This window comes from Phaenicophaeus curvirostris, chromosome 4, assembly GCF_032191515.1.
Source record: "Phaenicophaeus curvirostris isolate KB17595 chromosome 4, BPBGC_Pcur_1.0, whole genome shotgun sequence".
Taxonomy (NCBI): Eukaryota; Metazoa; Chordata; class Aves; order Cuculiformes; family Cuculidae; genus Phaenicophaeus; species Phaenicophaeus curvirostris.
This window is the reverse complement of record NC_091395.1, coordinates 6,017,502-6,032,004: the sequence shown is the minus strand read 5'-3', so window position 1 is coordinate 6,032,004 and position 14,503 is coordinate 6,017,502. Positions and strand designations below refer to the sequence as shown.

Below are 14,503 nucleotides of genomic sequence, written 5' to 3'. Positions count from 1 at the left end.
AAGTCTTGAAATGGCTACCAAATCATAAAAAAATCCTTTGCTCTTCCATACTATTATCTCACCAAATGTCAGTGTCTTACAGCAGCTGATTAGACTCTCTCCTGTCAGATTTTTAGGGGTGTTTTAGATTGTGTAGAGATAATTAGAAAGAAAGCAGCACTGTTGATGAAGTTCGTTATCTAAGATGCACAACCAGAATTCTGCTGCACTCTGGGATTCTTCGGCTTTTTTTTTTATCTTTAGGAGGGCTTCTATAACCAATGGACCTGCTCAGGAAGCTTTTTCTAAGTGTATCCAATCTGTTGATTCAATTCCTATGTTTTGTTGAAAAGGACAAAACCAGTTACGTTAGAAAGAAATTATGGTGTTCTTTATGACTGGTTAGAGATCTTGAAGGTGTACTGCTTCGTACCTGATAGACGGGCTAAGGGAGTTCAGTCTGGAACTGCATCTTGTCTTAACGTCAAAAAGTGCTCATTACCATACCTGGAGAATCATGTTTTCCAATCTCAGTAGCACCACAAAATACTTCACAATGCAAATAGTCCCAATTTTTGTGTTTTCTTGTTTTATCTGTTTTTAGCAGACCCTGACCACTGCGGCTGCTGTGGGTCGCTGAAGTTAATTGATATTTACTGTGAACTTTAAAATTTACTGCACAGTGGTGGGAGAATTTCTAGCAGTCAGAACAGCTGATGAAACTTTCCTTTGGAGTCACCATGCAGAAAAACAGTGAGGTAGCTAAAAAGCCACAATTGTCTCTATATCCCAGCTATCAGCGAAATACTGTTCTGTGTAAGCAAGCTCAGTTCTCCCAGTGGAAATTGTGCTAGCTGGTATCATGTAGAATTTGGTTCATCATAGCAAGGATCAAAAAGATTGTAGTCCTGCTTTATTTAGGATGAACCCTTGTTCCCAGTTCTGCTAAAAGCTCCTGCTGAAACCAACGGAAGATGTGGACGTGCATCTAAAAGCGGAATCTGTCATGGTTCCAAGTAAATTTACATAGTGTTATCTCAGCTGAAGTAACAAAGACTGTTCAGGCTTGATCTACATTTAGGTCCAACTTTTAAAAGGACAGGGACCAGATCCATAATTGTTAGTGCAATTATGTGCTTTGCATATACAGTTCCTGAAGTGATTTATTCAAACTGTCTGTGTATGTGATCTCAAACCAACCGTTTGATACGCAATACTCAATGTAAATCTATGATTGCGTATAATACATGCAAACTAGTCGTGCAGTTGTACGTCGTCAGGAATGTGGCTCTCAGAAAGTAGATACATACATTTTCTTTGACTGATCCAGTGGGAGGTGTCCCTGCCCGTGGCAGGGGGTTGGATCTGATCCTGCACTTGTGGCACAACAACCCTGTGTGGTGCTACAGACTAGGAGAAGTCTGGCTGGAGAGCTGCCTGGAAGAGAAAGACCTGGGGGTGACAGCGACTGAACATGAGCCAGCAGTGGCCCAGGTGGCCAAGAAGGCCAATGGCATCTTGGCTTGTATCAGAAACGGCGTGACCAGCAGGTCCAGGGAGGTTATTCTCGCTCTGTACTCGGCACTGGTGAGACCGCTCCTCGAATCCTGTGTTCAGGTCTGGGCCCCTCACCACAAGGAGGATGTTGAGGCTCTGGAGCGAGTCCAGAGAAGAGCAACGAAGCTGGTGAGGTGGCTGGAGAACAGGCCTTATGAGGAGCGGCTGAGAGAGCTGGGGGTGTTTAGCCTGGAGAAGAGGAGGCTGAGGGGAGACCTCATTGCTCTCTACAACTACCTGAAAGGAGGTTGTGGAGAGGAGGGTGCTGGCCTCTTCTCCCAAGTGACAGGGGACAGGACAAGGGGGAGTGGCCTCAAGCTCCACCAGGGGAGGTTCAGGCTGGACATTAGGAAAAAATATTTCACGGAAAGGGTCATTGGGCAGAGGCTGCCCAGGGAGGGTGTTGAGTCACCTTCCCTGGAGGTGTTTAAAAGATGGATAAACAAGGTGCTCAGGGACATGGTTTAGTGTTTGATAGGAATGGTTGGACTTGATGATCCAGGAGGTCTTTTCCAACCTGGTGATTCTATGATTCTTGGCATACAGAGCATTCTAGACAAACCCATAAAGTAGACTTCAACATTATGAGCGAGAACAGAATACACAGAGTTGGGCAGACTAAGATCCAAGCCTTAATGTGTGCCAAAGTCCTTCAAAACTGCTCCTGAGACACAGTTCTGCAATTCTCGTCATCATCAGTTGTCCATTCCATACCGATGTCGGCCACGGTAACTGTGAAATGCAGAGTACAGGCTGAGATTTTTGATGTTACAAAGATGTCTGTGTAACCAGTTATTTTTTTGAGAGAGATGTCATTTAAGTTGACATAGGCAGTAAAACCAGTCGAGTTAGCTTGTGAATTAATTGAAGAAGCGCTTTGTTGATCAAGGAAGCAAAGTCCCTGTATTATGACAAAAACCAGGCAAAGAACCCCACTGCTTAAGTAGTTCTGTTGCTGTCTTGCTCTGTTTTGTTGTTCACCAGAAGGTGAGCTTCATGTCAACAAATTGGCAACTCGTAGATTATGTAGCAGGGCTTCTAAAACATGGATGCGCCACATGGGGTGTTCTGTTAGCTTTGCTTGGAACATGGAAGTGTAGAGTGACCAGTGGCATCATTTGTATGTTCTCAAGCGTAAGTAGAGGCTGAACAGATTCTGGTTTCTGATATTCATCCAACACCCTAGAGGCAGAAAATTGAGAATTGGGTTCCATCATTACAAGGTAGGTAGCATTTGTCTGCTTAGTTCTGTAAAGCCATCAAATATACTAAGATAAATTTGATTTGCTAATACATAAGTAAAGAGCTGGAGAGGGAAATAAAACAAGTTTTCCTAGCATAAGATTCAAAGCCCTAGTCAAATATTGACAATGCACACACTGATTCCTTGTAACAGCATTTGTAAGTAATGTAGCCTGTATTTACTTCTTAAATTTGACAGAATAAAACTTGAACCATCGTATCATTAATGTTACCTGGAAATAAACATAACTTACATAAAGAAGTGATTTATCCACCTATTGAGAAACATGTAGCACTGTTAAATTTTCAGTAGAAATGTGGGTAACTTTTGTGTAGTGGGCAAACAGTCTGTGCAAAGCCGTCTGTCCTTCAGGAGCCATCAGGGCTCTTCATCTGTGAATGTATATTTTGGGATGCCAGTTACTACAGCGTGAGCTGTGAGGGCAGGAGCTTTGCACCCTCTGCCAGGATCAGTCAAGAGCTCCAACGTGCTTGAGATGACGCCATTTGTGAGAGAACAGCAAGATGAAACAATCTGTAATCTATTGGAACAGCAATCTTTGTGTGATACTACTGCAGCTGCAATTTGTCCCCTCTTTGCCAAAGTAGAGATTTTACACCACTTCGATATTTGTAGGCAATATTTCAGAATTGTAACTGCCTGTCAAAATGCCTTCTTAGTTTGTACTAATTGATAAAACTGTTAATTGATCTTTCATTGTAACTGTGTGTGTGTGACTATAGCAGAAATTCACTTGAGTGTTTACATCTTGTGAACCTGATGCTAGGCTGTGCTTGTGTACTCACGTGTGCCAGAGAATTAGTTATAGCTTAAACACGAGGAAACAGATTTCCCTGATTTTTATATTGGAAGTTTTTAACAAGTAACTTCTCAATAATGTAACTTTAGGTACATTTCTGTGTTATTATAAAGAAAAAGAGAATAGTTAAATGGTAAAGAATGCACTTTCTCTTGTAGCTGTGCAGTACTACTGCTGCTACTGAAGTCAGTGAAGATAGTGCAACCTCCCATGTACTGCAAACAGTGGATTTACAGCTACTTTATAGTATTAAAGAAAAATTGATTAGCAGTCTTATTCCTGTTGAATTAATACTATGCTGTCTCTGGTGGTGATTGTGGGTTTTGCTCGGCCATCTCAGTAAACGCCTTTCTTTAACTGTAGTGAAATGTGTGAGGAACTCTTGCTTGAAGTTGGTATTTAAGGGAGAGTGTTCAAATTCTCACAGTTACATAGTATTTCTTTAGGAAAACAATATAAACAGTGTTAAGAACATAGGATTTTGGTAAACTGATGGCATGGTATTGTTTTCTGGCTTCACTAGAGTTGTTTTTAGTCTTTACTTTGTCTTCACAGAAGAAAATCCTCACATTCTTTTTACATTGTCTTACCCCTTTGTGCTTTCCTTAACGTCCCTTCCAAACCTGATTTCTAGCAGTTTATACTTACAGTTCTTGGCCCCTATAATGAAGCTTTCTGTCTCGACCAGACTGGAAAGAAAGACTGTTCTTGTTCGTATTTTTTCAAGACTGCTATTCTCACCACCACGCTGGAGTCTTCCTCTGCAGGGTTTTTATCTTTGTAGGATCTGATGTTGAATTGCTTTCACATCTTTCACTTAAAAGCCTTCTCTGCATTCCGGCCTCTGTGCTTTTAAGTAAATTTCACTCCCTTGACAAGCTTTCTCACAGGACTTTGCTTTCTTAAAAGTCCTGAATCTGTCATACGTATGCTTGCTTATCCTTTCCCTGAATTTATTCATGCATCCCCATATTATTTTTACAATGGGCTCTTCTGTACTGTTCTCTTGGTTACCAAAACCAAATCTAAAATAACCTCACATCCAGTTGGGTCAGCAAAAACTGAATTCATTTGTCATGTATGACCAAAGGAAATAACTGACTCCTGCATAGATCTGTGATTAGGACTGGTTGTTTCCAAGTTGTTTTTTCTGTTTGACACAGTAAGACTTCACAGCTATAGTCCGAGAGCTACAAGTCTGGAAGTGTCCAACGATGCTGTGTAAAAATGGAAGCAATGAGGGAGAAAAATCAGCTTTACTAAAAGATTAGGGTCTGAAAAGAGTCTGAATAGGAGAAGGGGGGATATTTGTAATGACGGAAAACAAATGTTGGTTTTCTATGCTTTCAGAAGGTAATTCAAGCAGAGCTGTTGACTCTAGCGGTAATGGAAGGGAAAGCCAATGGAGCGAGAACAAACAAGACTGAGGTTAAAGTAATAAGCGATTTTCTGAAAAGGAGTGATTTGTGGCATACAGACAGGCAAGAGAAGGAGAGAGGAAGGGAAAGGTAGGTAGAGATTTTAAATAAAAGGATTTAGGTTTTCAGAAATGCCACTCTATAGTTTAGCTGTGTTGTCAGTGGAAAGATTGTCCTTTAGGGAATAACTCAGGAGCCTCATTTCTTTGAACTGTCCTTTGAAGGAGCTGGTTTCTGTGTTGCCTATACAGGAAATTTGGGGTATTTTCCCCAAAACACTGCTGTCCAAGTTTATGCCACAGTTATTCTCTGCACTGTTTACCCACTGCACACATTGCTGGGTGTTCCAAGGATAAGCGAGAAGCAGAGGAGGGAAAAAAGAGGGGAAATGAATATGATATACATCAGAGCAGAGTACACAACCATTTTAGCCATGCAGAAAGAGCAGAAATGTATTTGTAGCCTGGGAGGCAACCCTGTAAGAGTTATTTCATTAATTGCGTGCAAAGTTTTTGCAAGGGTGAGGTGAGTATTTCAAGAGCTGTGGTCCAGGTTTGTTTGTGCAATTCTTATTTGTCCATTCAACTTCCCCTTGCTGCCCATCTGGGTTATTTTCATCAAGCTTTTATGTAATGTTCCCATGCTCTGTTAAACAGCTGTCATCATCTTCTGTTCTAGTGGCTGCCTTCTGGCAGAGAAGAATTGATTCTACTGTACAAGAGCTCTGAAATGTCTGATACACTCCTAAGTCGACATACTGTATAAAAATCACACACTATTAATTTTTAGCAACTTGTGCAGGTTCTTTTTCCTTGCCATTGACTCCTAAGCATGTTTGTCATGGGCCATTTTCTCTTGCCCTTCTGTTTCAGAACGACTACCGCAAGCTGTCCATGCAGTGCAAGGATTTTGTGGTTGGTGTTCTTGATCTCTGCCGAGACTCGGAAGAAGTGGAGGCCATTCTGAACGGGGATTTGAATTCAGAGCCTGTTGAAGCGCAGAGACACAGAGCGTCTCTGAGCCGTGTGAAGCTGGCTATTAAGTATGAAGTCAAAAAGGTAACTCCAGCACTTTCAGGCAGTGTAACAGGAATGTGGTGCCATCTCATTAGTCCCCAGGTGTTACAAACTAGCGGTCAGATGTGTTACTGAGACATAGTGTGTGTAATCAAGATTCTCACAAGGCAGAAGGAGACTATGGTGAAGGAGTTTAGTTTAATCTACTTTCCACAGCTGAGAATTGGCAGGAGACTTTAATGACATAAATCAGCTGTGCTAGCAAGGTCATACACAGTTGGTCAGATCTCTCTCCTTGTTAAAGCAAAAGAAAAGATTTCGTCGGAGCTGTATTTTCACTCAATAAAAGTAAGGACATTGTCTTCCTGCCAGTTTATGAGATAAGATCTAATCCAAAGAGAAGGCTCTGTTTGTGAAAGTGTTGGTTTCAACCAATGAAAATAACTGGTTTGTTCGCTATATCTTATTACCTTTGCTTTCTATCTTAAGTAACTTAATTGGGCAAGTAAGTTCTGGAAGGTAAGTCTTGCTGCTTTCTGCTAGTGTTCCTATCAGCACGTGGGTCTTTTTTTGAAAAGCAGGTCTTCCTTTTACTACTTTGAAACAGGAAAAGAGAACACCTAAGTTGTTAAGTATATTATTTTTTAATCTATTTTAAAGTATAACAGTAAATCAAACATTGTCTGCAGCTGTGTGGGTTGTAGTGAGAAATTCTACATGATTTACTGTGTGTATTCCTTTAAAAAGTATTTTTAAATTAATTCCTGAAAATATATGGAATATATTTGTGACTAGTTAATCAGTAAATTTCAGTTCTACGTCTTTGCACAAATATTTGAGTTCTGTAAAGTGCAATGTGTTTTCTGCTCATGCCTCTCTCAAAGTAGTTTTTAACAAATATTTTGTGAATGAATGTCATGTGTTGAAGAATGGAGCTGTGTATCACATATTTGACATAATCCATATCCATTTATCATAGCAGTTTTCAATATACAGCTATGTTGTTCTTTTCAAGATCCCAGTACGCTGTCACAGAAAACAATTAGTACTGTGTCTTAACTGTGAGGGGAGTCAAGAAATATAGCAATGCCTATATATTATTTACAGATAGCTGTTTACATGGCTAGCATAGTTTCCATTCCTAACAGACATTATCATTTCATCATCTCTACAAGAAGTCTTGTGTCTTTCAGAACAAATAACGCTGCAGTCTGTGGCCGCCTGTTGAGCCAATCTGCCATATAAAATGAATTGTAAGCAACCTGCCAGAACAACTGGGGAACGATGGTATTTATTATGTCCCCAAAAGGTGGTTAACAAAAAAATATAAATGCAGATCCCAAACAGCATATCATTTTTTCCAATATGGAATTGATCTACAGCAGATAAATGCACATTAATTACCAAAATTCGAGGTGAAATTATACAAGTAGTACATTAATTTAAAAGAATGGCTCAGGGAAATATGTTGCCATATCAAAATGAAGTATGAATTCCTTATGCTGTTGCATCTTAATGTTACTGAACTTTTGCTGAGGCTTGTGTCTCAGCTTTCCTGCTGAGATAAGTTTTCTGCTACGAGGTTGCTGTCACTGATTAAATTCATTGCTGAGCAAAAGGCCATGCAGGTCTGTTAAGAATAACAAAAACCTACATAGTACAAAGAAAGATGATTCCACATAGCAAAATTGTTCTCATCTCTTACAAGAGATTATTTGTAGCTAAACTCGAAGTTTTGACTCCAATCTGTGACAAAGACAGTTCAGAACCTACAAGATCAGTGGCCTTGGTGGAAAGAAATAAATAGGTGGTGCAGGGTTGTTGCTGTATTGATACACGTGCTGTTTGCTGTAAATGGCCATTATAGAGGGCGTGACAAGGACTGAGCCAGGAACTCTCTCTGCCATGGAATCCTTTGATGCTGGGGTTGGCTTCATTACAGCCGTGGCAGATTGTAACGATATTCTGACTGCAGAACAGATTCAGATGTGGGAACTCCACAGTGGGATGCTTTCAACCCAATAACTGTAGGAAGAAGACACGGATGTGGCTAATCTGTCTTGGCTTCAGTATTTCTAGCTGCGCATCTGGGTCAGCCACGTTAAGGTCAGTTCCCTGTTGCAAGGCAGCCAGACAGTACTGCGGGTCCACGAAATGGTTAATGAGCCGTATGCCCTTTGCAGAGGGAGGAGAGACAGGAAAAAGCACCTGACAAGTGAGCAAATGTGTCTGGAAATTCAGGGCTAGGGAAATGGAGTTTTAAATTCTATTAGTAATGAAACTCTTGCACTTAATACCCTCGGCACTGCATTGAAGTGATTAAAGTGTAGTTTATCTTGTAAACAGGATGTGATTTTGAAGGTAAGGTTCAGACCAAAACTGCAGCCCCGATAGTGACAGACAAAGGGAATTAAAAACAATCAGAAAAATTAGTTAGAACAAGTGGTCTTGCTCTGCATGCTGAATTGCTGCTGCAGCAGTGCTTTTAGTATTGTGTCTTAACTCTGCCTTCGGATTGCCAACAAAATTTCAGAGAAGTTGCTGGCCCTGGGACAAGTTCTGCAGTTCTTGCAGAGATAAAAATTGGAGTGAAATCAGTAAAAAATCACAGGATTCATTTTTTGAACACTGAAGTTTGGAAATGATAGATAAGAAAGAAGATTCAAAATCCCCTTGGATGTTGTGTGTTTGTGTATCAGAGTGTGTATCGCTTTCTGTTCCTGCTATGTCTAAACTCAGTCATTAGGATGTTAGGAATGAATAACACTATAATCAATCTTAGTTGTATGGAAAAATATTTACATACTGATGACTTGGTTCATGGTCATCAGTCTGGTGTTATAGTCAATTATGCCTAGAAAAGCAGCTAAATTAAAATTCAGGTTTTTTAGTGACCAGACACTGTTGTTGTGCATCTTTGTTGTTCACTGGGGTTTGGAGTGGATCCTAAAATATTAAATAAATGTGATAATAAGGTCAGCATATGCTGAAAAGTAAGAAACTGCACAGAAAGTAGGATGGGAGGAGAGAAGGGCAGAAGGAACAAGGTTGTGAGATGGTTTGATTGGCAGGTGAAATATGAAATGAATCTGCTGTCCTCAGAGGAGATGAAGCTATGGAGGACGCACAGAAATACAGGGGGAAAAAAAGACCATAGGAGAGGATGCAGTTGCTGAAAATAAAAATGATGAAAACAAATTCAAATATTTCAGCAGAGCTGGAGAGAAGGATGAAATTCAGAGCTTTTATGGATGGGAGAAGTGACATGAGTTGCTCTGAGGGCTTGGAAGTGGTGTATGTTGTGTGGTTGCCAACAGTTAAATAAATTGCTAAGATCTTCTCAAGAGCCCTTAGACTTTCTGCCAGAGAAGAATTTGCCACAATCGCTGGCATCTTATTCACTAATATCTCCCTTTTTGGGGGAAAATTACAGCACAAGCAGATCTCCTCTCAACATCAGATCAAAATGTTTGTAGATCAGGAGGAATAAACTGGTTCCCAGCTCTGGATGAGATGCAAGAGGGCCTGTGGGCTGATCCATAGCCCTAGGCGACCTCCCTTAAATATTCTTGCTGTTTCTTCCCATTCCCTGTGGTAACAGGCAGGATGATGTATTTCTTCTCTCTTCTCTTCCCTACAGTTTTAAACCTGCTTTTTAAAAATGGCTTTGTAATTTGAAATAATTATTTACATCCTGTCTTTGGCCACAGTTCATCTGCTGTAGGATTTGTCCTTTGATGTCCTGAGTCAGGAATGACATTCATCTTAGCAAAAGTAGAGACCAAGGGCATCTGCCAGAATGCAGAAAAACACACAAAAATAGTCTCTTTTTTTTGAATGGGCCAGGCTGGAAGTTTTTATGGTGCATAAGCATCAAAGGTGGCAGCCTAATAAAAAGAGTATAAACACAGTTCAAGCTGACATTAATTCCTTAAAAGACTTTTGGCCATTCCACTGTAGGTACAAACTACATTAACCTGTGATCTACCCAGTTAATGAATTGCACCCCACAATACTTAAGGACTTCTGTTTTAGAGCAAAGTAGATTAAAATACAAAGATTGCTTCCCTTTATAAAGTTTGTGCAACAGCTTCAGGTTCATCCTCTTGAGAGTTCTAATGTTCCTCATTTTAATTGCCAATGATTTAATTTGTTGTTTTGATTTTTTTTAAGAAGTCTGCCCTATTGTACTACTGTATGCACTTTTTAATGAGATTTGGAATATAAATGGAGTTACGCAGGCAAGACCTGGCAAACAGCAGAATATATAGTACATTATGATCTCAACAGAGCACAAGGGATAATAAAATGGATAAGCAAGGTTTACAGTATTTTTCATTTATTTTTTAAAGTACAAGCAACTTTGATCAAATCTCACTCTTAACATAGCACAGATTATCAGATCTGTTAGAATTATTTTCAAATCCTTTTTGTGGAACTGCCTAGCGTTCTTTACTCCAATGTACTAGTTATTGTCAAGCAATCTGGCAAGTATATTACCAGTTTTCTTCAAACTGCTGTCCGAAGTAGGCTGTTTACCCTTGTGCTTAACTCATAGAATCATAGAATAGTTTGGTTTGGATCATCTTAAAGATCATCTAGTTCCAACCCCTGTGCCAGGGGCAGGGACACCCCACTAGATCAGGATGCCATGTCCCATGTGCTCTTGTGATGTGGCAGGCTCACAGGACATAGAATAATACTTATAGTGATAATAATGACTGCAATAACACTTTAGAAATGGACTTAACCAGAAATGTAAATATAATGGGCAAAGAATACAGGGAGCTAGAGAATTCTTCCCTTCCACGTCTCATGTTTCTTCAGTAGCAGCACCCAGCATGGGCTACGCGCTCCTGGCTATGCAATGTGATATTGATAGAGTGTTGGTACAGTCTCTGTCCACATAGCTTCATCCTAATGCAATACAATAGTGCTTTAAAAATCAAGCAATACACGCTCAGCCTTCAACAAACTCAACGAAAATGTGATTTTAATAAAATAAAACTTATAAGTATAGCTAACCAAATGCAGTTGTTGGCAGCAGCTTGTTTTATCATTCCATAATTAACTTGGAAATCATTCCCTTTTCCTGTGAACTTACTGAAATCCTAATGAAGCTAGGAAAATAACATTTGCATGGATTTGCTGTGGAGGGGAAAGATGGAAGTTGTCTCTTTTTATTTATTTAGTAAATACTAGATTCTTAATATGTGCCGGTTTAGTATCCTAACCTTTCAATCTCTGCTGTCTTTTAATTTTGGAACACTTAAGGAAGAATTTGTGGAAGCTTAACAAAAACTTATGAGCAAAATGAGCAAAACTTATACAAAAGGCTCAGGAGAACAACTTCGTGTTGTAGTAACTGTGTGAGAAGTTGTTCAGCATTAGTACTAAGCCTTTTTTTCCACTCGTCTGAGTGTCTCTTCACGACTAGCTCCTAATAAATTCACTTGATGCCCCATTTATTTCTCTTGATGTTTGTCTGGCTTCATTCCTGCTGTTTTCAAGCAGTTGGTCGCAAGAGTTTGCATCTTTGATGAGGTCTTGGCTCTGCTTCTTTAAGGTTAGTTGAAATTTTACCATTGGCCTCAGCAGACATCAGAGTTAGGTCAAAACAAAGTAAGTATATTCAAAAATCATCTGTCATACGTCCATGTCTGGGTACAAGAAACAATTTGGATGTAGGGTTGAACATTCCAAAAATGGCCTGACATTAAATGAATTGAAATTCAGTGGTAGCTGTGTATGCTTAGACTGCTGACAATCAGGACATTCTTGTTTAAATGCCTGAATGTATCACCTTTTGGTTATTTTATCAGACTATATTTATTAGACATGTGTTTACATGTGTTCTTGTGGTTTCCTCTATTATTTTTGATACCTTTTGGTCCTTCTGCTATAGAAATAAATGAGCAAATACTTATTGCTGATAAATAATAATGTAAACTATCAGTAACGATAAAAGGAACAGCTCATGAAAGAATTCATTAAAAATAAAATTATGTTGCTTAGAAATCACAGAAATGGTTATATTTGTAGTTAAAGTATACATGTCAGGTCTGATTTGAGCCTTCTGCAGTGTGTTGTTAAGCTTTTAACTGATTAAAACATAACAAATAGCATAAGACTGCATAGTGATAACAGTCAGGGTCCTTTAAAGTCTTAACATAGTGAAGAAGGAAAAGTTATTTTTGAAAACTCACATTTGAGGATTTAATTTTTCAGCTGAGATAAAATCAAAGGCATGAACTTAGAGAAAATTCAAAGCTGTACAGCAAAAGACAATCTATTACAGAGTCCTCAGAGCATCATCAAAACCATAAGGTCATCTTTTCATCTGGTCCACGGAATAGAATTTCCTTGTGTTACTGAATCCTAAATTTTATTTTCCACTAAATGTAAAACCGTTGAAAAGGAGCTTCTGACTATTTTTCAAATCCTAAGTCCATCTAAGTAGAGATAGTAGCTAGCACCACTGATGGCAGTAGGAGAGAAGACACCTGCTCAATATTCATCTCCGTGTTCTGGTAAGGCTTACAGTTCCATGCTGTACTCTTGCTTCATTTATTTCCTTTGTTTCCTTTGATCGGAGCAGAACTGTGAGTCTCCACGAAAATTCTGCATGTACCTCACATCAGCTTGATTTGCTGAGAAGCCCTTGGAAGTTAGGACTGAGGTTCAATTCCAACAGCATCCAGTCAGGCATGCAAAGCTGTTCTAATAATGCATAGATGCCTTCTATCAGTCCACATGTGGAGCCTTGTTCTCTAAGTGCTGCTTTAAATCAGCTCAACAGTTTCTTCTTTATTTATGAACCTTTATTTCAAAGTAAAGGAGAGCAAACATAGTTCTTAAGGCCTAAAGTAACACCAGATACTTATCATGATCATGTATGTAGCAGTTACATAATTCTTCTTATAAATTATAATATATCTTGCTTCTCTTTCTTTTTTTTTACAGTTTGTAGCCCATCCAAACTGTCAGCAACAGCTACTGACTATCTGGTATGAAAATCTCTCAGGATTACGGGAGCAGACAATAGCTATCAAGTGTCTGGTTGTGCTGGTTGTGGCATTGGGCCTTCCATTTCTAGCCATCGGATATTGGATTGCACCATGTAGCAGGGTACTGAATTTTATTTATTACATATTTTGTACTGTTCTAGGAGCTATTTTTCAGTTTCTGGCCTTCAAAATGCAGTATTGTACCTCTGATTCTGCTGCTTCCAAATTTTAACTAATTAGTGTTATTTCTAGTAATCTCTAGTCTTGAGCTAAAAGACGCTGTTTGTTTTATTTGCACTGTGCAGATGGGACCACAGTGATGAAACATGAAAAGAAATCAGTAAGTTTGAAGAAAGGAAAAAAACCTTCTCTGGGAGCTTTATGTATATATATGTATGTATTTGTAGACAGTGCTCTCACAATCTCTGCTATGTAATTGTACTTGTATTGGTAAAATAGATTTTTTCTGAACATCAGCACTCAGATTCTGTAGTAGGTCTCCTCTAATGGCATCTCAAGATCTGATGCTGTTCCCGTATAAATCAGTAGCAGAACATCTGTTGACTTCACTGGTGCCAAACTTAAGATTACTTAATCTTAAGTATTTATCTTTGTTATCATTGCCCTGGGAGGTCCGTTTACCAGGTGAACCCTAAAGCAGACATTAAATTCAACACCGAACTCCAACCGTGTGGTAAGGTATATTCATAAAAGAGCGTAACTGTAAACTCCTACCTCTTTAAAATTATATGAAAACACGTGAGTGCTTCCAGCTTTTCTGATGGTCTCACAATGAAAATCACAGCAGTTTCTTTGAAATCCTTATAGTCTGTGAATTGTCTGCAAATGAAGCACATTGAAAGATTTTGGGGAAATCAGAAGGAAGATTTCTCAGTTACATTAGCATTTATAAAATTTTAAGTAAATTTACTTCTATGCTGAATGTGATATTTCAGTTTTATTTCCTTACCAAGTGTACAACAAAGAAATAAGAGTTTCACTCATTTATATTTTGCTCTTAGTTCACCTCCAAAAGGATAAGATTTTCCTCATCTCCTGAGTATTTCAAGGGAACCTGATGTTTTCTCTGGGTTAAATATTTAAGTAATATAAAGATAAACCTTTATGAAAATAGTGTTGCTACTTTCCTTATTCTCTGAAATGTCTCTTCCCATGAATACAGGTAGTAAAGATATTCCTCACTCACAGCTCCATCTCATAGAACTGTATTGATGTATTTTTAGCTGGTGCCTAGTATGGAAAAGTGACATTTGTCCTTGAGCTTTAATTCTCAATACCAGAAACAACCAGCATTTTTCTTAGTGCTCCTGTCAAATAAAGGTACTGTATGTTCAGATCAGTTGTTTGATATTGTAATTTCAAAATGCCTTTGAAAGGTCAGGAGCAGGAAAGGAACCTGATATTGTTTGCACAGATAGTAAACGCTGTCTCGTGTATGCTGG

General features: G+C 39.0%; 1 protein-coding gene across 3 annotated transcripts in view; it reads left to right on the top strand.

Moving 5' to 3' along the window:
• TRPC3 (transient receptor potential cation channel subfamily C member 3) overlaps positions 1 to 14,503 on the top strand; it is a 45,784-nt gene that overhangs the window by 16,731 nt on the left and 14,550 nt on the right. For all 3 annotated transcript variants that reach the window (XM_069855168.1, XM_069855166.1, XM_069855167.1), the window contains exons 3-4: positions 5,890 to 6,075; positions 12,997 to 13,161. In XM_069855168.1, the coding sequence (XP_069711269.1) occupies positions 5,890 to 6,075; positions 12,997 to 13,161 (351 nt within the window). The remainder of the gene's footprint in view (positions 1 to 5,889; positions 6,076 to 12,996; positions 13,162 to 14,503) is intronic.